Genomic DNA, 23133 nt, shown 5'->3' with positions numbered 1-23133 from the left:
CCTAAACCTAACCTCATCCTAACACTAACCCCTCCTACCCCCCCCCCCAGGTCCTCATCCGCTTATCAGCGAGATGGACAGGATATTTTTAATGGGATTGTAGGGGATGGTTTGTGTTTTACAAGGATCCTTGTTGCCACAAGTGTGGAGAAGAGAATTTTAGTGGACCTATACTAGAGATAGAAGAGGTTTGAAATAGAGGTCAGAGGAAAGCCTTGTTGTGTGGCTCACCAGTATTAATCACAAGGCCAGATGAGTGGTTTTGGGCAATCTGGACTGTTCAGTCCCCTTGGTCAGAGATTGCTTAAGAAATGGGTATGTGTTTGGGCTGAATTACGTTATCAATTTCAATATGTTGAGTTGGAAATGTAATTGCATTTAAGATAGGGCCGTCAGAGAGGCAATTAAGCTAAAATGAGATATTAGGATGAATTCTAATCCAATATTGCTGCTATACTTATAGGAAAGGAAATTTGGACACAAAAAGAGACACTCAGGATGCACATGCACACAGAGATCAGACCAAGTAAAGACACTGAGAGGAAGGAAAGCGCGAGGAGGCCCTGCCGCGCTACCAGCGCAGCAGACCCAGCAGCCCCGGCAGCCCACCCAGTCCCGTCCCGACCGCCGCGTCCTCCTGACTTGTTCCAACAATCTGTTGAAACACGGTGGATTACTTTGAAGTTCTCGGCGTGCAGAGACATGCCTCTCCGGAGGATATCAAAAAGGCATATCAGAAACTGGCCCTAAAGTGGCATCCAGATAAAAATCCTGAGAATAAAGAAGCAGAGAGAAAATTCAAACAAGTAGGTGATGCATATGAGGTGTTATCAGATGCTAAAAAAAAATGGACATCTATGACAATATGGCAAAGAAGGCTTAAATGGTGGAGGTGGAGGTGGAAGTCATTTTGACAGTCCTTTTGAGTTTGGCTTCACGTTCCGGAACCCAGATGATGTCTTCAGGAAATTTTTTGTGTGAAGGGACCCATTTTTTTTCACTTCTTCAAAGACCCATTTGAAGACTTTTGGTAACTGAAGGGGTCCCCGAAGGAAGCAGAAACCGAGGTACAGGCTCATTTTCTCTCGCTTTCAGTGGATTTCCATCATTTGGAGGTGGATTTTCTTCATATGATACAGGATTTACTTCATTTGGGTGACTAGATCACGGTGGCCTTACTACATTCTCTTCTACATCATTTGGCGGCAGCAGAAATGGGTAACTTCAAATCTATATCAACTTCTACCAAAATAGTAAATGGCAGAAAAAATCACTAAAACAAAAAGAATAGTCGAGAATGGTCAAGAAAGAGTAGAAGTTGAAGACGGCCAGTTAAAGACCTTAACGATAAATGCTAAAGAGCAGCTGCTACGCTTGTATAACCGGAGTAATTCAACGCACGCATTTAACAGAAATGTTAAACTATAACAAGCACCCATTTGAGGATTAACAGGAACATTTTTTGAAGATTTCAGATGAACTCGACTTTCAGTATGATTGTACCTAATCTAAAGTATTTATAAACAGCTCATGGAGCCCCTATTTGTCATAGACTTTTGAGTTATTGTTGGGACCAAACAATAGTAACATTATTTTTTTTTTGTCTTTAAATTGTTGTATCTCTGTATGGACTTTGCTTTTTTATTACAACATAATCCCAAGGTGAGCCTTGACTTTGAGTAGTGCCAGGACAAATTGTATTCTAACACCAGCATGGATCTGCTTTCCATTGTGTTTTGACATGTGAGCCAAGTAGTGTCACCTGTTGTGAGCCTAATATTGCCAGGATGAGTCTCCTGTAGAAATAATTAGTTTTTTTTTTTTTTTCAGTATTTAGTAATGAAAGATATTAATGCATTATGGTAATACATTTCTGGCTTAATATAAATTTAAGGAAGTTTTTTAGTGGTACATGAATGCTGGCAACTTAGTAAAGTTTTGACAATTGTTTAAATATGTAATGTTAAGCTTAGGTTTTAAAAAGCTGGTAAACTGGGTCTTTGGCATTTGTTTAAAAAAAAAAAAAAAAAAAAAAGACACTGAGAGGTGGCTACTACAAGCTAAGGAGAGAGGCCTCGTAAGGAACCAGACCTCAGAAGGAACTAGAACTGGGCGTGTGTACCTTTCACATCTAGTCTCCAGAACTGTGAGAAAACAGGTTTGCATTGTTCGGGCACCAGTCTGATCCTTTGTTAAGGCCCCGTGGAACTAGTGCAACATGTAACTGATCTCTGACCAGTGCGACATTAGGAAAACACTCTGGAGAAAGCTTGCTCTCTCATGAAATGGAACCACAGGAAAAGATTACACTCCTTCCTTGTCTTGTAGGCAATGCCTGAAATACCAGTTGCCATCTTGAACTAAGGATGAAGAAGTGGAGAGAAGCTAATGAGTCAACAAAGTCTGGATCCTACTGTCTTTCTAGATTTCTTACTTCATGGTGTGATATTTACTTTTTTTTTAAATCACTTCGACATGAGGTTTCCATTAGTCACCACTGAATGTGTTCTAAATGATTGAGACCTTAACTAAAGAAGTGTCAAGGGCAGAGGGATTTGGAGGTGGCATGGGAAAGAGATTTCAGAGGAAGGAGGAGGTACAATCAGTGGAACACAGTCACTGATTGGATGCTGGTGGTTAGAAGGGATAATGTCCCTCCAACAGGTCTACCGTTTTCCTAGGTTCTTAGGTTCAATCAATCAATTGTAGACTGTTCCGTGATGTGTGTGCTACTAAGGACGGGATACATAAATGATACTAAAGATGCCAAAATATGGAAAAACTACATCTGAGAATTAATAAGAAAAAGTCATTACAAACAAATTAGAGACAGTAGTAAAAAAATTTTAAAAAAAGAAAAAATATGCTAAAAGAAGTATATATTTTGCCTTGTGCACATGTGCAGTTTTATGGGTTATTGAAATACAAATAAAATATACACATGGGTCTCTTATTCATTTTCTTCACATGTGCAGCCTGGCATTGGACACCTGTGATTCTGAGGGCCAGTTGGCTTTCTTTTTTCATGATGGCTTTGAGGGTTCTTGGAGGAAACGTTGTGAGCAACCTCAGCGACAATAAGACTTGTTGCCATCAGCAGCATTTCTAGCACCCTTGAACATTGAGGACCAGGAACTTCCAGAGATCCACTGGGTAGCAATGGGGCTTTACTTTCCCTGTGTGCTCCGCATACCAATGTGGGGAATCAAGCTCTGGCCCTTGAATCTTCTCTGTACCAAGTGTGTTCATATCTCTGGGTTTCTCTCTGTTATGCTCAATTTAGACATATCAGCCTGACTAGGATGGCTGAAATGAGGTTGACTTGTTCTTCTTTGTGATGACATTGGGGTTTCATAAGATGTCTGAAAGCTGGTGATAATGCTGAGCAGGAGATTGCTGTTACCACTGTAGGCAGGGCAAGAGGGGAGAGAGGGGCAGAAGTGGGCCTTCCTTCATGGTCACTGTTTTATTTTATTCTATCAGCATCTCTCAGTATTTTGTGCAAAATCTGTACTTCAGACCTACAAAGATAAAAAACACTAGCATTAATCAAAAGAGATTTACAGTCTTTTCCTATCGGTTGCAATGTTGATCAGTACCATAAAGAAGTTATGTATTAGGGATGTGGTTTCCCCTGGGAGGAGATGACCACTTCTATTATAAGCTGATGGGATTTGGATTACTTGGGACAGGAATGGTATAGGAGCATCAAATCCAAAGCATCAAAGAGGGTTTTACTGATTTAATTCCAAATGGAATGTGTAATAAAATTTAGTTTTGGGCAAAATGAATAAATTTAGAACAAAATAGCAAACTTTGTGTGAAACTGTTTATTCAAGCTAAATACATATTTATTCTGAAATGATACCTTTCTTATTTTTCTTAAAGTTTCCTTTTGCTATGAAATGATATGATAGGTAGATGTATGCTTACACAAATGGTATGAATCTACATACATATGGTGTACAACCATAGAAACGAAATGATGTACCCCATTTGTGTACAGTGAATCAAATTGTAGTATGTAAAAAATTAAAAACTAAATAAAAGAAGAATAAATTTTTACTTAGCAGGAAAGAAAGGCACAAACAAAAACCCAAAGTCAACATCAAGTCTTGCTAGTTTCCTCTATTTTCTTTTTGAAAATATACAAGTCCATGAAAATCCACAAATTTAGGAACAATGCTAGAAGATGACCTCTAATATTTGTCCTGCTTATTTCATGAGTCATCGCTGTATATATTTCCTGTAATAACTAGAGGCCTTACCTCCTTGGGTATCCTGCCAGGAAGGGTGGGTCTGGTGACCTGGGCTGTGCCCCTGTACTTTCCCCATAAAGGGCTCAATGCTTCACCTCTCATTAGGAGCCTCTGCAGAGAAAGCTCCAGGCTCCACTCAACTGGCAACTTCAATTTCTGACCCTGTGTTGAAGGGGTTTGCTTTCTGTGAGTTTGAGGAGCCCTTAGGTCTCAGCTCAGGTCTGGTTTAGTTCCCAGAGAGGTGTGGAGTTAAAAAAAAAAGATAGAGAGAGAGACAAGGGATCTTTGAATCTTTGTAGGACTAGACAGAGTGGGCACAGGGATAAAGAAAGAAACATAATCAGATAGTGACTTTCATCTTGCTTTTTTTTAGACCACCATGACCCAATTGGGGTTCCTGCTGTTTCTCATTGTGACCACCAGAGGGGCGCAGTGCTGGTGAGTCTCACTGTCAGGTTCCCAGCCGACTTGGACACAGAGTTCAAAAGAAAACAGAACTTGGCAGGGTTGCTTCCAGGGTGGGGGTCTCTCCTGAGCCAGAGATGATGTCTTTGAGATGCACAGAGTCCAGCTGGATGTAGTCTGATTGCTGATTTCTGGCTTCTTGAGGGAACTGGTCTCCAGCAGTGAGAATATTTCTAAGGCATATCCTAGGTCTGGTTCTTATCTCTGTGTGGCCCTGAGGGGACCCTAGTGAGAACTTGAAAGCACCCAGAAAACTGATACAAATGGGTGAATTCACACAGAGATTTTATCAAGCAGACGAGTAGAGTGCCCTGAAGTGAGGGAGGAGAGAGAGAAAAAAAAGAGAATGGCAGAGGAGTTATTCTTAATTAGTGGAAGTTTGTGGGCTAACAATCTAGGTTGTAAAATGTGCAGGGGACAGAATAATGGCAGCAGCAAAATGGCAGGGGGAGAAATGGCTTGCAGCCTTGTTAACCCATTGTCCCTTCATTCCCCCATTTTCATTTTTATAAGAAGATTCCTTTGGGCACTTGGACAAAGATTCATCTTCAGTAACTGCTATCTTGCTGGGCATGGACATAGAGCTGATTCAAGGGAGGGAGAGTGTCATTGCAGTAGACAGGGATTGGGGACTGGATAGTTCCCCTGGGGGAGTGCACTAGTAGCCAGGCACCAATTCTTCCTTTATGAGGTCCTGATAGTCTTGAAATACAAGCTGATTAATAGTCTTATTAGAAAAAAAATTTACTTGAATCTGATTTTGTGAAAATTTCAATGCACAGGGGGCAAAGGGCCAGTATGATGGGGAATAGGGTACATAAATGGGAGAATTGTTCCTTGTCCTTTCCAACTCCTCCTACAGCTGTTTGATCTTGTCCTTAACAATAGCCTGATTGGTTGACATAGAAGTAGCACTCTTCCTGAGAGCACTTCTCTTTTTCTAGTGAACCCTCAAGGTGGCTTCCATTAGAAGATATGCACCTGAAAGCAAATTGGAAGAGAGACACTCCTGAGTAATTTGGGGGTGATATCTGACTGCTCCAAGGGGATACTGTTGAAAGTCAAAGAGCTGTTAAAATCTCGGGTCCTAGCTAAGAGATGAGAAGAACCATTCTCTCATGCACATTCAACATCCCTGTGCCATGAGACAGTTAAATTGAGTATATGGTGTGTGGTGGTGACTGTCTGTATTAAGAGTGAATCCTCTGAGCCTCGGCTGTGAACATATGTTAAATGGGTAAAAACACCACTAGGGACAGTAGGAGTTAGTCTTCCATCAGTCCCTTGGGCAATTTGGGGGGGGGGGATAAAATGGCTGGCACCCCCGACAGATCTATTGGGAAAAATCTAAGAGTTAGGAAAATGGCAGACAGGGTGAATGGCAGGGGAGGCAAGAATGTAGCTGAAGTCCAGTCCTCATGACTGGGTGTGGTTTCTGGTGCCTCAGTGTTCTGGTCCTGGGTCTCTGGAATGGGAAGAAGGGTGTAGGAATTAATGGCCTTTAGCCTGAGGCAGACAGGTCCCACTGGGGGTGGCCAAGTGTTGGTTGTAAGAAGTCTGAGGGTTAGAAGCTGGAGAGGAGTTTGTGGATTGAGAGTAGAGCTTAATCCAAGAAATGTGTAGCCATCTTGATAAACCTGGCAACTTGACAGCCATTGGCATAGCCAAGATCACTGTATGGGGTCCCTGCCACTTGGGAGATAGAGGTGCTGTGGCCTCCTGAGGAGGAGAAATAAGAACTTGGTCTCCTATTTGAAGAGGTTGAGTCAGAGGGGGCCAGACAAGGGTCTGGGCAGGGAGGAGTCAGCATAACTTCATAGGAATGCCTGAATGTGGTTTAGGAGAGGAACAGATATATGAGAAGGAAGAGGGGAAGGAAGGGGTATCTTGGGGGAAGGATGGGATGACTACCTCAGCTCAAAAGGGGAGATATTGTAGTTTTCCTTGGGAGCAAGTGAAGAAGCAGAAAAGCAAGAGGCAGAAGTATAACCCAGTCAAGGTGAAGTTCTAAAGAAAGTTTGGTAAGAACTTCTAAGAGTTTGGTGTGTTTGTTCTACTTTATCTAAAGACTTTGGGTGAAAGGGATTGTGGAAATGCCAAGGGACTCCAAGAGCCTTGGCAAGTTGTTGGGAAACTTGGCAGATGTATTTACGCCCATTATCTGATTGGAAGGAGGTAGGCACTCCAATGTGAAGAATGATTTCATGAAGGATGAAGGTAAAGACAGTGCCCTTTTATTGGAGCTGTGGATGGCTTCAACCCATCCCAAGAAAGTGTGTACCATGACCAAAAGGTATTTAGATTTTCTTACTGTGGGCATGTGAGTGGAGTCAAGTTGCCAGTCTACCCTGGAATGGCACCATGGGCCTGGTGAGTCAGAAAATGGGGGGTCTAATGGCTGTAGGATTGTTTCGTAGGCAAACTTCACATGTGGAGGAGAGTTCTTTCAGAAATGAGATGTCATAGGATAGTTGCAAATGAGTCTTAGTGAATTGTGAGAGCAAAGAAAGGTTGGGGTAGAATAGACAGTGGAGGTAGGAAAGTATCTCCCTGTTGGTGGGCGGTGGAGGTAGGGGATCCTGGAGAGTCATGATGGGAGGTGGTGTGATATAGGGCCACTTTTATAGCCTCCTCATCTGCCTTGTTGTTGCCTGAAAGAGATGAATGATTGATCTGTCTGATGGGCTTGGCAATGTACAAGGCCTATGTTTGCTGGGAAGGGTGAACAAGGAGGTTAGGATGTAGCTAGAGTGGTGGTGGAGATCCCTTTTGTAGTAAGAAAGCCCCTCCCTTTCCAAATAGAGGCATGGGAAAGGATAATGTGAAAAGCATATTTGGAGTCAGTGTAGATTGTGAGGGATTCTCCCTTTCAAGGGCAAAAGCATGGAAGAGGCTGATTAGTTCCGCCTATTGTTTGGTATTGTTGTTAGGTAGTGGTCCTGACTCTACAATCTTTTCCCAGGGAGACAATGGCATATCCAGCCCCTCAGATCCCTTCATGAAGAAAAGAAGCTCCCATCAGTGAACCATATGAAAGTAGGGTTGTGTAAGGCCTCCTCCTGAACATTGGAGAGGCAGGGAAGTAACTCTTTCAGAATTTTAAGGCATTTATGTGTTGCTGAGTGTGTATGTTTGTGAAGGCGGTGTTAGAGGGTGGCCTGGATTTAAAAAGAGGGCATGTCTTAAAGGAGAATGGAAGAGTCCTCAATAAGAGCAGCTTGCAAGCTAACCACACACAACAGGGTGGTAGAATTTGCAGGCCCTTATAAGTAAGAAGCTTGGACAGATGATAAGGGTGAGAGCACTTCAGTGGGAGCCCCAAAAGGAAAGCTTTTTGATTCCTGGGTTAAGACAAATGCTGCAGTCACTACCTAAGAAACAATGGTGCCCAGCCTCTTACAGTGGGGTCTAGCCTTTTTGATAGGTAGGCCACTGGGCCAAACAGTAGGATTGAACATATGTCCTAATATGCCCAGAGGTGAACCCACTTTTCTCATAGACAAATAGGTGAATGGTCTTGTGATGTCAGGGAGATATAAGGCTGGATCTTGAAAGATAGGCCTTTCCTTAGGATCTGGAAAGGGACTTCCACCATGTTGAGGAGAGGTTCAGTGGGGGGTACCTTTGAAGCCTTATACAAGGGGGGCTGTCAGAATGAAAAACTTTGGGATGTAGGATTAGTAAATGTTCTGCTAACCCTAGAAAAGGAAGGATTTCTTCCTTGGTAGATGGAGTGGGCATGTCCTGAACAATGCTTTTCTCTCTATAGTGAGGGCCTTAAATCCAGGTGAGAGGCTGACTCCTAAGTAAATAACCTGAGGTTGGGAAAGCTATACCTTTGCTGGAGAGACCCTATACCACTCTGTCAGTCAGAAAAACTTAAAAACTTAACAGTGTCTCCTTGGGAGTCCTTAAGAGAGGGACTACATAGAAGATCATCACATATTCTGAGGGAGGAGGAAAACAAGAGTAGAGAGGCAAGATCATGAGACAATGTTAGTAGTCAAACAGGTGAGGGCTGTCCCAAAATCCCTGTGGGAGAACTGTCCAGGTCAGCTGAGAAGAACTTGAGTGAGAGGGGTCAGTCCAGATGCAAAGCAAGAGATTGTGCAAGTCAGATGAAGAGGGACAGGTGAAAAAAGGCATCTTCAAATCCAACACAGAGAAGTATGTGGTGGAGGAGGGGATAGAGAAAAGGTAAATTGTAGGGATTGGGCACAATGGGGAAGATGGGGTTAACTGCTGAGTTGATGATGCAAAGATCTTGCACCAAATGGTAAGATTCAATTAGGCTTTTTAACAGCCAAAATGGGAGTGTTATAAGGTGAGTTGGTGGGGTGCAGGAAGTCTTTCTGCCTTAAATTCTAGATGACTAGTTGAAGCCCTAAGAGGCTTCTTTGGGAAAGGAGATATCCTGGGGCTTGGGTAGGATGTTGGGTCCTGCAGGTGAATGAGTTCAGATGAACACATGGCTACAGAGGGTGTGTGGGTGTCCCAGACCTTGGGGTCAATAAGTGAGGGAGGAAGGGACTAATGAAGACTCAGGTTGAGATTTGTATATTCCTGCAAGATCATGAGGAAAGGAACAGCAGGAGGATCTTGGTGGAGGCACATGGTGGGTGAGAAGGAAATAGAGGCAACAATTTGGTTAAGATGTCCCTTTCCAGGAGAGAAATGGGACAACATAGGAATTATCAAAAAGGAATGAGTGAAGCAGATTTATCCAATATGGGCAACTTATTGGACAAGTTTGTAGGGGGGCAGTATGGTTTTCCCTCTACCCTGACAATAGAGGATTTGGCAGGGGAAGTGGGTCCCCCAAATTCCCAACAGCACTGAAAAGGTGGCTCCAATAATCTTTCTTTATTTTTTCTCCCTCTGAGGGGTCAGGGATTTGGACCGGGGTCCTTGCACATGCTAGGCAAGCACCCTCCAACATAAGCTATTTCTTCAGCTCTGGCCTCCAATATCTATAAGGAAAGGGAGCTGCCTGCTTGCCAACAGTAGAGGGTCACCCAGGGCTCCTAAGCAGTGAAGGTCATTGGGTGCAGAAAACCCTAGGGCCCTTTCAGTCATTCATTGCCATCCCAGTAAGTATCTGGGTGGAGGGGGTGAGGGTGACCATTTCTCTGAGATGCCAGGGCAATCCACTGCCAAATGTCCTAGGTTGGTGGCATTTTGGACAAGGACCTGGGAGCTGCTGGGGGTTTTGGGCAGACTCGTGCCCCGTGACCCTCTTTTCTGCACTTGAGGCATGGGCCTGGAGGTCTTCTTGGAGCTAGGATACCCCTAGTAGTGGCAAGCTAGGGCAGGGTCTAGCTGACTGAAGGCGTTGACTAGCATTTGGTATTTTTAGTTTTAGTTGTTTTTTTTTTTTTTTTACTTCCCTTTCCATACACCCCCTGAAAGCTACCACTAAACCTCTGGCTGTGGGTAAAGGGCCCCCCTGTCCAACCAGGCCTCAATTTACCCTTTATGTTCAGAGAGCTTTGAGAAAAATAATAAGTCATGAGTAGCTGTCATCCTTCCAGAATTTCCAGGTCCTGATTAGCATATTTGAGCATGGTCTCTGTGAGGTGACTCAGAAAGGCAGATGGGTTTTTCAATTTTTGTTCTGTTACTTGCCTGAAGTTTAACATAACTAATGGTGTTAATGGTGGTGAGACCTTTTGGAGACCTGCAAGGATGCAGGTTTGGAAACTCGTCCCTCTGTAGATGCCCAGTCTCCATGGGTATAGTCCATTGGGGGCTCCCTATCTGGGTACTGCTTCAGTTCCAATGGGGTGGGTCAGGGTAGATTGGTGAACCTCATCTGCATAATTGCAAGTCTGGTCCCAGGACTCATCCTGTGCTCCTCCGGGGTCAAGGTGTTGACATGATCATATAATGTCATGCAGGTGAGGTCAACAAGACTGGGTAAAAATACTGAAATTCTTAATGAATCTTGTGGAGATTGGAGGTGAAGGAGCCTAGCTGGCTTCTCAGTCTGGAAATGAATTGTAGGCCAAGAAAGGATCATGGCTCTGACCACTCCCTCCACACTGGCCACCTCCTATAGGGTGACTAGACCGACATGATGGGAGAAATGAGTGGGCTGGGTGGGGACCAAGACAGAAACAGTGGGGCAAAGGACGATGGAGGAGCAGGGGCCAGAGGGGCCTGGTATAGGGAGAGACTGGTATGCAGGAGACTGGTATGGGGGTGCTTTGCTAGCCGGGGTTGACGTTGGAGAAGGAGGAGGGAGGTAGGATGGGAGAAGAAGCAGGGGGAATTGAAGGTTTCATTGCCAAAAGGAGTGTTTGGGTTTACCAGGAAGAGCAAAGATCAGGTTTATTGTATCAAGAAAGAGAAAGCTTGGAAGGTAAGGAATCCCTTTCCATTTGCCTGCTCGCTTACAGAAGTTGTATAAGTCCCATAGAATATTTGGATCCAGGGTGAACTTAGGTGGTCCTTTTGGATTGTGATCAATTGTCATAAATTGATAATTGTGATCAATTATTATTACACAAGCAAATAAGTTTTGGTGGACTTTAGGTCAGGGGCCAGGTAAAGGGATTTAAGATTGTCTAGTAGACACCCCAGGGGTGAATCTGCTGGAATGGAGAACCCAGATCCCATGGTGGAGACTGATAAACAGTGGAGTCAGGGTCCAAGGTGTCCTGAGGTCACAGACTAGTTAGCTGCAGATGAGGAGGCAGCACAATGATGGGAGCCATCACCCTCATCAGTGTGTGCCAGGCAAAAGCTGAGGGTTTGAGAACTTGGCACCAGGAATTTTGAGAGGAAAAGTGAAGAGGAGCCTCAATCCAGAGAGAGAATCTCCACCATAAAGATTGGAGACCCACTGGTCAGATAAGGTCAAATAAGGGGGCCAATCATAACTGTAAAACTCATGGCTGGGGGAACCCCCACTCAACTACCTTGAGGGTGCCAGATGATCAATGATTGCATCTCAGGTCAGCAGAGGAGTGTTTAAGTCAACCTAGAGGAAAACTCACTAATCTGAAGGCAGTGGTGGATGTGGAACCAAGCGTCTGGGCAAAGGGAAGGTGAGACCAGTGTCTGGGGGTCTGGGATTCATATGGGATTCCACTTGCCTAAGTGGCTCATCTGAGTCATGGCACCAATAAAAGCACCCAGAAAACCACTCTGGACACAGGAACTCACACAAGAGATTTTATTAAACAGACGAACAGTGTCTGCCATGAAGGGAGAGAGAGAGAGAGAGAGAGAGAGAAGAAGAAAGAGGAGAGAGAGAGAGAAAAGAGAGAGAGAGGAGAGAGAGATGATGGGAGAGCTATTCTTAAGTAGTGGAATGTCATGGGCTAACAATCTGGACCAATGACAGACAAGGAAGTTCACAGGCTAACCATTTAGGTTGTAAAATGTGTGGGGGAGACAAAATAATGGCAGCAGCAAAATGGCAGGGGAGAAATGGCTGCAGCCTTGTTAACCCATTTTCCCTTCAGACATGTCCTCTCCTTGACATTTCCCACCACCGTGGCCTACATTGACCTTGGGATCTCCATGGAAATGGTGTGGTATACTCTATGTCCAGAGAATGTTCTCTTTATAACCTTCTCTACAAGAGTAGCAATGGCATTTTACAATCTGTATTTCTTTCTATTGTTATTTATTTATTTATTTTTTAAAGAGAAAGACTGTTTCTTTTCTCTGTACTGGGAATTGAACCCAGAGGCACTCAACCGAGCCACATCACCAACATATTTTATTATTTTTAATTTTGAGATAGGTCTCCTAAGTTGCCCAGCCTGACCTTGAATTTGTGATCCTCCTGCCTCAGTCCCTGACTCACTGGACTCACAGGAGTGTACCACCATGCCTGGCTGAGAAAAGCATGTTTCTAAATATTATTTCACTTGATCTTCCACAGAAACACGATTAGCTTCATCTCAGGCATAAGGAAACTGAGGCTCAGGTATGTTAAAGAGAATTCAAGGACTCTCCACTTGGAAGCTTCAGCAACTTAGGCCTGAATACCTCTGACTCCAAAGCTTGTGACTGCTTCCATCCCCCCAAACTTTTAGACTGTTTGCAAAGTTGAAACTCATATACGAGGCTCATCATTGTACGCCCTTGTGGGTCTCTTGGCTAGAGTCTCAGCACTGCCAACCTCACACTCTGTCTCAACCATATTTAGCTACCTGCATTTCTTCAGGTTGGACTTTGCTTTATTCTTTTATCCAGGTCTTTGGACATATTGCTCTCCTTGCCTTGAATTCTCTTTTCTTTCTTCCAACTGATAAATCATGTCTATTCTCTCAGAATACACTATAGTGTCACCTGAAATAGAAAGCCTCTGTGACTAAGTCATCCGACCCCACACAATCCCCCTGGCTCCTTCAGACTTCTCTATTCTCACCTCAGTCTTTCTTTTGTTTTCCTGAGCTTATGCTTCATTCCTTTTAATAACATTTTCTGTTGTTTTTTGGCAGCTCCCTCTAGAGGTAAGTTCCTGGGGGGTGTTTTTTTCTTTGAATGTCAGGTGCCCATGTCAGGACTTGGCACAGCATGAGGTTGTGTGGAGGGAGGTAAGTTAAATCTGTGCTGGATGCTGGCTCAGATGGGCTGAATGGATGACACTAGATAGCTCAGGGCCTTCCAACCCAGGTAGGGAGTGATGGAATGAGTTTGGGATTAGCGACAAGGGAAGGTTGGGTTTTGTGTCAAACCAGCAAACAGAATGAAACTCTTCATATTCTCTAGATGAGGTCAATACTAGTCCTATGAAATGGACCTGGCCTTCATCATCTGCATCTCTGCTTAGAAGCTGCAAAAAAATCAAAGAAAAGTAATTTAGTGCAGATGGTAAGTAACAAGCCCCCTCAGGATTTTGTTCTCTGGGATTTTTTTTTTTTTTTTTTTTTTTTTTGCATATTTAAAATTTTTTTGTTACTGGGGATTGAACTTCGGGCACTTTATCACTGAACTCCTTAGGCCTGCCCCCACTCCCTGCTGTCTTGTGAGACAAGTTCTCTCTAAGTTGCTGAGGCTGGCCTGAACTTTCCATCCTTCTTCCTCAACCTCCTGAGTTGCTGGGGTTACAGGAGTATGCCACCAAATCCAGCACATTTGTTTTTAAGTTTAAAAGAATGTGCTAAAATGTATATATTACATATTGGATGAGGCTTATCATTTTAAACAATTTTAAATGTACGTTTTTGTGGCATGAATTACTTTTTCAGTGCCAAGCAATCATGACCAGTATGTATCTCAAGAAAATTTTCATTACCACAAGCAGAGACTCTATATTATTAAGTAATGAATCCATATTCTGCCTTCCTTAAGGTCCTGGTAACTGCTTTTGTACTTTCTGTCTCTATGAATTTGCCTATTCTAGTTACTTCATATAAGTAGAATCATAAGGTAGCTGTACTTATACAGCTGGCTTATTTCACTTAGCATAATGTTTTCAAGATTTATACATGTAGCTTGAATAATTAGTTCTTTTTATCAATTGTGTATAGATATATTTCTCAATATATGCATAATAGAGAATGTATGTGATGTATGTGTATAATAATATTTTATTTCTCTGTTGAATACTTGGGAACTTTCTAAGGACTAATGCTACAATAAATGTTAATGTACAAATATCTGTTTTAGTTTCTGTTTTTAATTAATTTGGGTATGTACTGGAAGTGAAATTGCTGGGTCATATGAAAATTCTGTCCTTAATTCTGAGAGGAACACTGCTGAGAGCTTGGATAATTCTGTGTTTTGCCTCAGTCAGCGGCTCATGTTCTGAACATGGGGAGATTCCAGTACACCCAGGGATGCATAATGAGAGGACTCAGGAGAAGAGCCCTTAGGTCAGGTGTCTAGTTCCCAGAGCTGTCCTGGTCACGGGGCTGAGATGGATCATGAGCTCACACACAGGGAGGCTCTGGCTGGTTCTCTCTACAGATGGCCTGTATTTCCTCCAGGCCAAGAATGGTGTCATCTATCAGACCTTCTGTGACATGACCTCTGCGGTGGCGGCAGGACCCTGGTGGCCAGTGTGCACGAGAACAGCATGCCTGGGAAGTGCACAGTGGGCGATTGGTGGTCCAGTCAGCAGGGCAATAGAGCAGACTACCCGGAGGGGGACGGCAACTGGGCCAATTACAACACCTTTGGGTCTGCAGAGGCGGCCACCAGTGACGACTATAAGGTGGGTGCCACTTGGGAAATAGTGAGGACCTGAGTGTGGCTGGGCCACAGCAGGAGGGAGGGCTGGGAGGTGGGCTGTGGGCACAGGGCTGGAGCAGAAGAGACATAGTTACACATCTTGCATCCCAGCTCTCTCCCCACAGGGCCATTAGGCAGTGAGGTAGTGTTGGAGGCCCTGATCAGCTGGAAAGGGTGTGTGAGCATGGCTGGCCATCTGTCCACCTGAAGCCCAGAAGTGTTAGCTCAGTTGAGGGAGCCCAGTACAACCACTTGCCTAGCCTACATGAAACCCTGGTTCCATCATCGGTACTACAAAAAATAAGATAAACTGAATTTTCTCCTCTTTGCTTAATCACTCCCTGCCATGCTTCCACTGTCAAAACAGCTAATGTTGTAGTACAAACAACAACCTGATATTTGCAGTGTTTTCAGGAGACAAAGGAAGAATGTAGTGTCCTATTTGGGACAAAACAATCCAGAAAAAAACTATGGTATCTCCAGGCTGATGGGTGATAAAGAAGTAGATGAAGCTAGGCACAGTGGCACACACCTGTAATGCCATCAACTGGGGAAGCTGAGGAAGGAGAATGGCATGTTTATGGCCAGTCTTAGCAATTTAGCAAGATCCTATCTCAAAACAAAAAAAGAAGAACTTGAGATGCTGCTCAGTGGTAGAACATTCTGGGTTCAATCCCCAGTAGTGAAGCCAGAATTGGGGACAGGCAGTTAGTGTAGAAATAGGGGATCAGGTCAAATTGAGGAAATGTAGGCCATGAAAGCCATCTGCCTCTGGAAGTTGGAGGCTGCCCCTGGGAGAATGGAATGTCAAGGCTCTCCAGATCCCATGGATTACCAAATTTACCTGCCCTTATCAAGGACTGCAAGCAAGAAGCTGCTAATTAATGCCCCCTGGGCCCTTGCCTTACTAAATCACTTTGGCCCTCCCCCTGCCCCATCTGCTTCTCACTTTTTACATCTCACCTGCAAAACCAGGCCTAGTCATGTAGGCAGGAAGGAGAGATAATGGGGGAGGAACTGGAGAACTAAAAAGATCTTCTTATAAAAACAAAATTGGGGGAATATAATATAAAGCTGCTTCCCCACCCTTTATGCTGCAGCCATTTCTCCCCCTCCCATCTTACAACCTAGATTGTCAGTCTGTGAACATCCTAGCTAGTCATTGGTCCATTAATCAGCCTGCAAGTCTCCTTCTCAGTTATTGGTTCTTTGTTAGCCCGAAACAATTCCAATATTTAGGAGAAGCTCCTGCGCCATTTTCTCTCTAATCTTTCTTTTCCATCCCTGAGTGTATGCTCTGGTTGTCACCCTAATGAAATCTCTGGTGCGAGTTCTCGTGTCTGGAGTGGCTTTCTGGGTGCGGTCACTGGACTGAGACTCAGACCGGGCACCCCAGAGTGCTTGCTCCCCTGGATTCAAGGGTCTGAGCTGCCTTGTGACCTGAACTGAGCCACATTTTTCTTACAAGTACATTAGTATTTGACCTTAGGAAAAACCTTGAATACCTATAACTGATTGTCTCACATACATATAACCAACTTAGTTACATGCAAACTTGTTGAAATTTGCCCTTTACTTACACAGACTTTCTTAGTACTTAGACCCTCATGTTTACCACATAAGCATTTTCTTACCCAGAAAAATTTTGTTCTTCATTAATATATTTCCATATCTAGAACATTTTATTTTCTCTTTCCTATCTGTTGACCCCATTTTTGTTCATATTCTGAAACAACTCTTAGAAATTTCTGAATTTAGATAAATTACTCCATTTTAATAAGATTAAATATTTTGTTACTTATAGTACTCTAATTGAAACACAGTTGAAACTTTTGGAACCCTTTCTATATAGAATTGTACCTGTTAGGACTTAACTATTAGTAACCTTGTTTTTAGTAATGACACAAAACAATTTTAACCCCTTTTTATTTACCAATCTATGAAAATGCCAATAATGTTTAAGTATGTTACCCCATGGAATTTAAGGAGTTAAGAGTACTTGATGTTATTTAATAATTATCATTTTAACTTTGTAAATTAATCAGATGTCTCTAACAAACAGAGTTGAGTAATCCCATACATGCCAACTCTAATTCACTCATTTTATTGTAAAAAAAAAAAAAAAACAAACAGATCAGACAAGTGTACTAACAGTATTTGTCATCTCTTTCCTGTTGAAGAAAAGTTCTAGAAACAAGTGATATTAGACATTTTATAAACATCAACATTTTATTAGTTTGACCACCTAGAGACCTGCAAGTTATTTTCAAAGACATTTTACTTTTATTAGTTTGCTCAATTTAAATTGAACCTTTTAAAATCAAAATCTTTTTAAATTAAAAGTATCTGGATCCATTTTTAAAATTTTAATTTTCAATTTTTGATATCATTTACATGCTATTTAGATGCACCTACAGACAAACAACATGACATCAGACAACACAATATACACATAACACAAAATCAAAGGGCTTGTAACTTTATAGGTGAATCTCCATTGCAATGTAACAGATGTTCAAAAACTCTAGTTGAATAAAAAATAGAACTGACCAAAAAAAGTCATGAGCTCAAAAAATATAGAATTTAAGGGGGAAAAAACAAACAAACAAACAAACAAGAATCTTGGAAAACTGTTATGGTCATTAATTACCTTAGTAAAGCACCATAAAATTTACTTTTGCTGGAGTTCATGTAAGACTCCTTGCTTCCCCCACCCCCCCTTGGGTTTGAAACTGGTCTTCTACTGAGCCTTCAGTCTTTCCTCTATTTACATTTTAATGTAAGCCTTGACTGAGATCTGAAAGGAGCTGAGATAACAGGTTCTAGCAGAAACTTGATGCCTAGGGTATTTTAGTCATTTCCATCAGTACAGATTTGGATGTCAAAGAAAATTATGAGACCTTATTTTCCATTACTTTTGAGAATGAAGTTACTATGCTAAGCTCCTCACTGAGATATGCCATCGATTATTGAGCTGCCTATGGCTGCCTACCCAGGATTTGTTTTTCCCTCAGTGACAAACAGGTTAAATCTTGCTTCATAGGTAAGCTGAGGACAGGAGCTTGAAGTAAGTTCCCTTTTGGATATTCCTGGGGCAGAGGATATTTTTCTATGGTGGCTATTTTCCTGTAGTATTGAACCTGTTGATGGCATAATTAAGCTTTATTTTTTGAGATCTTATAATTCCTATCAGCTAAGAAGTTTAGGAGCTGTGTAATGGCCTTTTGATAGTCCTCCTTGGTGGAGGCAAATAAAAGATGTCATTTACATACTGGAGAACAATTACAGATGTTTTATCTCTGAATTTTGTTAAGTCCTTAGCTAAGGTTTGTCCAGAACAGGTGAGGCAATGCTGTCCAGGTTAGTTGAGATACACGATCTGGTTCCTCAGAGGCAATCAGAAGTTGTGATTGAGGGTCTAGTGTATACAGGAAAGGCCATCTTTTAAATCTAACACAGTAAACCTAACAGCAGTTGGAATCCAAGATAAGAGTGTATGGATTAAGAACTGCAGGATGGAGGGAAATTACTGCTTTATTAAATTATTCTAAGGTTTTTGGACTAGGAAGTTTGCTTTTTAACTCCTAAAATGGTTGAATTGCATCGGCTGTTGGAAGGCATTAAAAGTTTCTGTCATTTTGGATGATCTAAAAGGTTTTGAATGATTTTTAATAAGCTCTTCTTCTTGTCTTTATGCTCCCTGTAAGGGAATTTCCATGAAACCACACTGGACACGGGAAATCACATAAGGGAGTTTATTAAGCAAACAGAGTGTCTCCCTGCAGGGTAAGAGAGAAAATGAAAGGAAAAGAGAAAGGAAAAGAAAGGGTGCATGCTAGAGAGAGTGGAAAGCCAGGAGGATAGAGAAAAGTGAGGAGGACAGACAGAAGAAAAAGATGGCGGGGAAGCTATAGTAAACAGTTGAATTCCGCCGGGCTAACAGGGGACCAATATCGGAGAAGGATACTTGCAAGCTGACTGATGAACCAATAGCTAGCTAGGATATTCACAGATTGACAAGTGGTTGGGAGGTGGGGAAAATGGCTGCACCTGATGGGCAGGGGAGCAGCTTTACACATTACACTCCCTTTTTTCTTTTGATCTCTGTTACAAAAAAAGTGGAAGATGCAAGCTGGAGAAGATCATCTAAGGATTGATCAGGGCCATGTGCCAATTTTTGTAATTTTCTCTAAATGTTTGGGGCTGACTGAATGATAAATTTATACATTAAAAGTAGGTGGCCCTCTATGGTTCCAGGATTCAGGGTGGAGAGTTTTCTTATTGCCTTCCTGAATTTCTCCATGGAAATAGCAGTACTTTCCTGAAGGCCTCATAGTAGTTTTCTAGGCATCCTACTCATTATTTGAATCCCAGTTAGGATGGTTTCTGGGAACTGCCTGTGCTCTAGATGGTTTATAGCATATTTTTTCCAGGTGAAGTCAAATATCTGGCATAAGTTTTGAAACATCTCGATATTTATTAGGATCCTCCAAAAACCTCCCTAAATTTATTTTTTATGAGGTCCCCTTGATCTTCCTCCCTTAGTAGGTGATTCCTCAAGGCTTTCTCCTCTCATGGTAGAGATTATTGATGTTGAGCATGGTAATATATGAGAGGCACTTTTCTTGATCATTTGTAATTTAGCAGTATGCAGGCTAGTGGTGAACCTGGCAATACTGTTGAGACAGACGCTCCCTTCTGAGTTAGAAGTATTAGGGATGTCTCCCTAATTTTGAGCTTCCTTACAGCCCAGAAAAAACCCATCTCTCACTACCCTGGCTTTGCCAAAGTTATTTCTGGCCTTTTTGGCAAAGTGCTAGGATCCTAGTTTGTCCTGTGCTAGAGACCCTTGGAGGATTCAGGACTTAAGGGCATTACTGCTTTCCTCCCTGCCACTATAAACTCCTAATTATGAAAAACTGATGACAAAAGTAAAAGTGTGCATTTTTGCCTATCTTTTTTTGCCCTGTAGACTAAAGGAATCTCTGGAGGGTGAGGGGACATCTATTGGTTGTTGGGCATATAACACCCTTTTCTTGGAGGGTTCATGGGAGGGGTTGATTTTAAATGCCTCCCTCTTGCAGCTTAAAGAGAACACAGTGAGCATATTAAGCACAGGAACAGTAATGGGGAGACTCTAGATAGACTAGTGAAGGTTATGCGAACAAAGGGAACCTGGGCATTTTTATATTAATCATGCTAGGATTTCCTTTTAATCATACAATCTGAATTCCTAATGTCTGACCAGCGAGGGAAGGGGAGCATTCAGGAGGGAGTGGGTGTGCCAGGGAGTGTTGTGCAGCCCACAAAGCCATCTGCCTCTGGAAGTTGGAGGATGCCCCTGGGAGAATGGAATGTCAAGGATCCTCCAGATCCCATGGATTACCAAATTTACCTGCCCTTATCAAGGACTGCAAGCACGAAGCTGCTAATTAATGCCCCCTGGCCCTTGCCTTGCTGAATCACTTTGGCCCTCCCCCTGCCCCATCTGCTTCTCACTTTTACATCTCACCTGCAAAACCGGGTTTTGTCATGTAGGCCGGAAGGAGAGATAAGTGGGGAGAGAACTGGAGAACAAAAGAGACCTTAACCTATAAAAGATGTAGGATGAGCTCACTTCTTGGAATTCTAGAACATCAGCCATGGCCCACTTCTCCCCCTTGGGAAAAGTCTGTATTATTGCTACTTTTAATAAACCTGCTTAATATACTTGCCTTGGTGTGCTTCTCTAGTGTTCAAACTTCAACATCAGAGGGAGCAGAACTCATCACCGGCAAATGGTGGTATCAGTAGTGAAGCCAGAATTGGGAACAGGTAGTTAGTGTAGAAATAGGGGATTGGGTCAAATCGAGGAAATGGAGGCCATAAAATCATCTGCCTCTGGAAGTTGGAGACTGCCCCTGGAAGAATGGAATGTCAAGGATCTCCGGAGCCCATTGATTGCCAAATTTACCTGCCTTATCAAGGACTGCAAGCATGGAGCTGCTAATAATGCCCCTGGGCCCTTGCCTGCTGAATCACCCCTGGCCCTCCCCCTGCCCATGGTTCTCACTTAATACAAAACCAGGCTAGTCACTTAGGCAGGAAGGAGAGATAAGTGGGGAGAGAACTGGAGAACAAAAGAGAATTTAACCTATAAAAGATGTAGGGTACGCTCACTTCTTGGGACTTCTAGACATCAGCCATGGCCCCCTTCTCCCTGCCGGGAGGGAGAAGTCTGTATTATTAGCTTTAAATAAAACCTGCTTAATATGCTTGCCTTGGCGTGCTTCTCTAGTGTTCAATCTTCAACATTAGAAGGAGCAGAACTCGGCACCGGTAAACGGAGGTATCAGTAGGACCCCCCACACACACCAAAAAATGGAAGAGGTGAAAACCAAGGTCCTGACTGAAATGTATATTTACAAAGGAGAAACACAGACTTCCTTTGAACTCTTAAGTCTACTGGCAACTGGGTGATAGATTTCCAGTCCCAGAACCCCTGCCATGTCAGGAAATGGGAGTCCAAGAGACTGGAAGAAAGAAGAGCTTGTACTTAAACTGTGTTTACAATGTGTCTTATCTACTTTTTTTTTTTTTTTTTGTAAAATCTGGAATTTTAAAATTTCATTTTAAATTTTAAAATTTCATTTTAAATATCTGGAGTTAATAATTTTCTTGAATGATCTGAGGTAAAGATCTAAACTAAATTGATGTTTTTCTACTTTGAAATTTCTTTTCCCAGTGTTATTTATGGATTGTTTTCTATCTCAATCAATGCTTTCATAGGCATTAAACACAATCTTAGTGATACCGCCGTTTACCGGTGACGAGTTCTGCTCCTTCTAATGTTGAAGATTGAACACTAGAGAAGCACGCCAAGGCAAGCATATTAAGCAGGTTTTATTTAAAGCTAATAATACAGACTTCTCCCTCCCGGCAGGGAGAAGGGGGCCATGGCTGATGTTTAAAAGTCCCAAGAAGTGAGCATACCCTACATCTTTATAGGTTAAATTCTCTTTTGTCTCCAGTTCTCTCCCCCCTTATCTCTCCTTCCTGCCTAAGTGACTAGGCCTGGTTTTGCATTAAGTGAGAAACATGGGCAGGGGGAGGGCCAGGGTGATTCAGGCAGGCAAGGGCCCAGGGGGCATTAATTAGCAGCTCCTGGCTTGCAGTCCTTGATAAAGACAGGTAAATTTGGTAATCAATGGGCTCCGGAGATCCTGACATTCCATTCTTCCCAGGGGCAGTCTCCAACTTCCAGAGGCAGATGATTTTATGGCCTCCATTTCCTCGATTTGACCCAATCCCCCTATTTCTACACTAACTACCTGTTCCCAATTCTGGCTTCATTAGGATCAACTTACCTGTTTGTTGCTTTGGTACTATGCTGTTTAAATTATACCTTCATAATTTTGTTACCAAGAAAGACTAATATCCACATTCACATATGTATAGTAAATATTTATCATGTAAATCTTATTAAATGTTTATTTGCTATTCTTTCCCATATATTTATTTCAGAATAACTTTAGAAATCAATGAAAAATTTCTCTTACCACACTGTTCAAAGATAGCTCCCATTAACTTCCAATCACATACACATTAAGAGGGCTGTGGGTATAGTTCAGAGGTAGACTACTTGCCTAACTTGCACAAGGTCCCGAGGTTCGATCCCCAGAACCCCAAATAAATAAATAAACAGAAAGAATAAACATATCCTGAGTTGGTTACTTATTTACTTTCATAAAACTGCTAGGCCTTTTTACTGTGTTATCACATATTCTTTGAAAATAAGATTTTTAATCACCAAATATTCAGTTGCTAAATTTTTAAATAATTTAACTGTCTCATTGTTGAACTATTAAGCTATTCCAAGTTTTTACTATAATGAACAACTCTGCAATAAACATTCTTATACATATATCTTTATTTACACATATAAATATTTCCCAGACATAAATGTCTAGAAGTGAAATTTCTGTGCAAAATAGTATGAAACTTTTTGAAATCATTCTTTATTGTTCTCCTGATAACTTGTAACAATTTTTTACTTCACTAGAAATGAACAAAGGCCAATTTAGTGTATCAATAAGGATATATATTTGGATGAAAATAATAGAAAACCTTACCATAGTAGCTTAAATAGGTAAGGGGAATATTTGTCACCAAACAAAAATTCCAAGTGTAGGTTACCAGGACTGGTGTGGGAATTAATGATGTTAAGAAGGTATTTGTC

The 23133-nt window shown here is 42.3% G+C and overlaps 1 protein-coding gene and 1 pseudogene across 2 annotated transcripts in view; both read left to right on the top strand.

Annotated features, from left to right (window-relative positions):
* The first annotated feature begins 662 nt into the window (after nucleotides 1-662).
* LOC306654373 (dnaJ homolog subfamily B member 6-like) lies at nucleotides 663-1428 on the top strand (annotated as a pseudogene). Its single transcript has one exon. The product of its transcript is annotated as a dnaJ homolog subfamily B member 6-like (transcript).
* Nucleotides 1429-14608: 13180 nt separating this feature from the next.
* The window catches only part of LOC306654361 (intelectin-1-like), a gene marked incomplete at its 5' end in the record, with an annotated part of 47934 nt that continues 39409 nt past the window's right edge, over nucleotides 14609-23133 (top strand). Inside the window, 2 exon segments of the mRNA XM_079127824.1 lie at nucleotides 14609-14714; nucleotides 14717-14898. Of these exon segments, the coding sequence (XP_078983950.1) occupies nucleotides 14609-14714; nucleotides 14717-14898 (288 nt within the window).

Source organism: Sciurus vulgaris (assembly GCF_902686455.1).
Source record: "Sciurus vulgaris genome assembly, chromosome: 1".
Lineage (NCBI taxonomy): Eukaryota > Metazoa > Chordata > Mammalia > Rodentia > Sciuridae > Sciurus > Sciurus vulgaris.
Note: the sequence above shows the minus strand (reverse complement) of the source record. Positions and strands in the feature narration are given on the sequence as shown.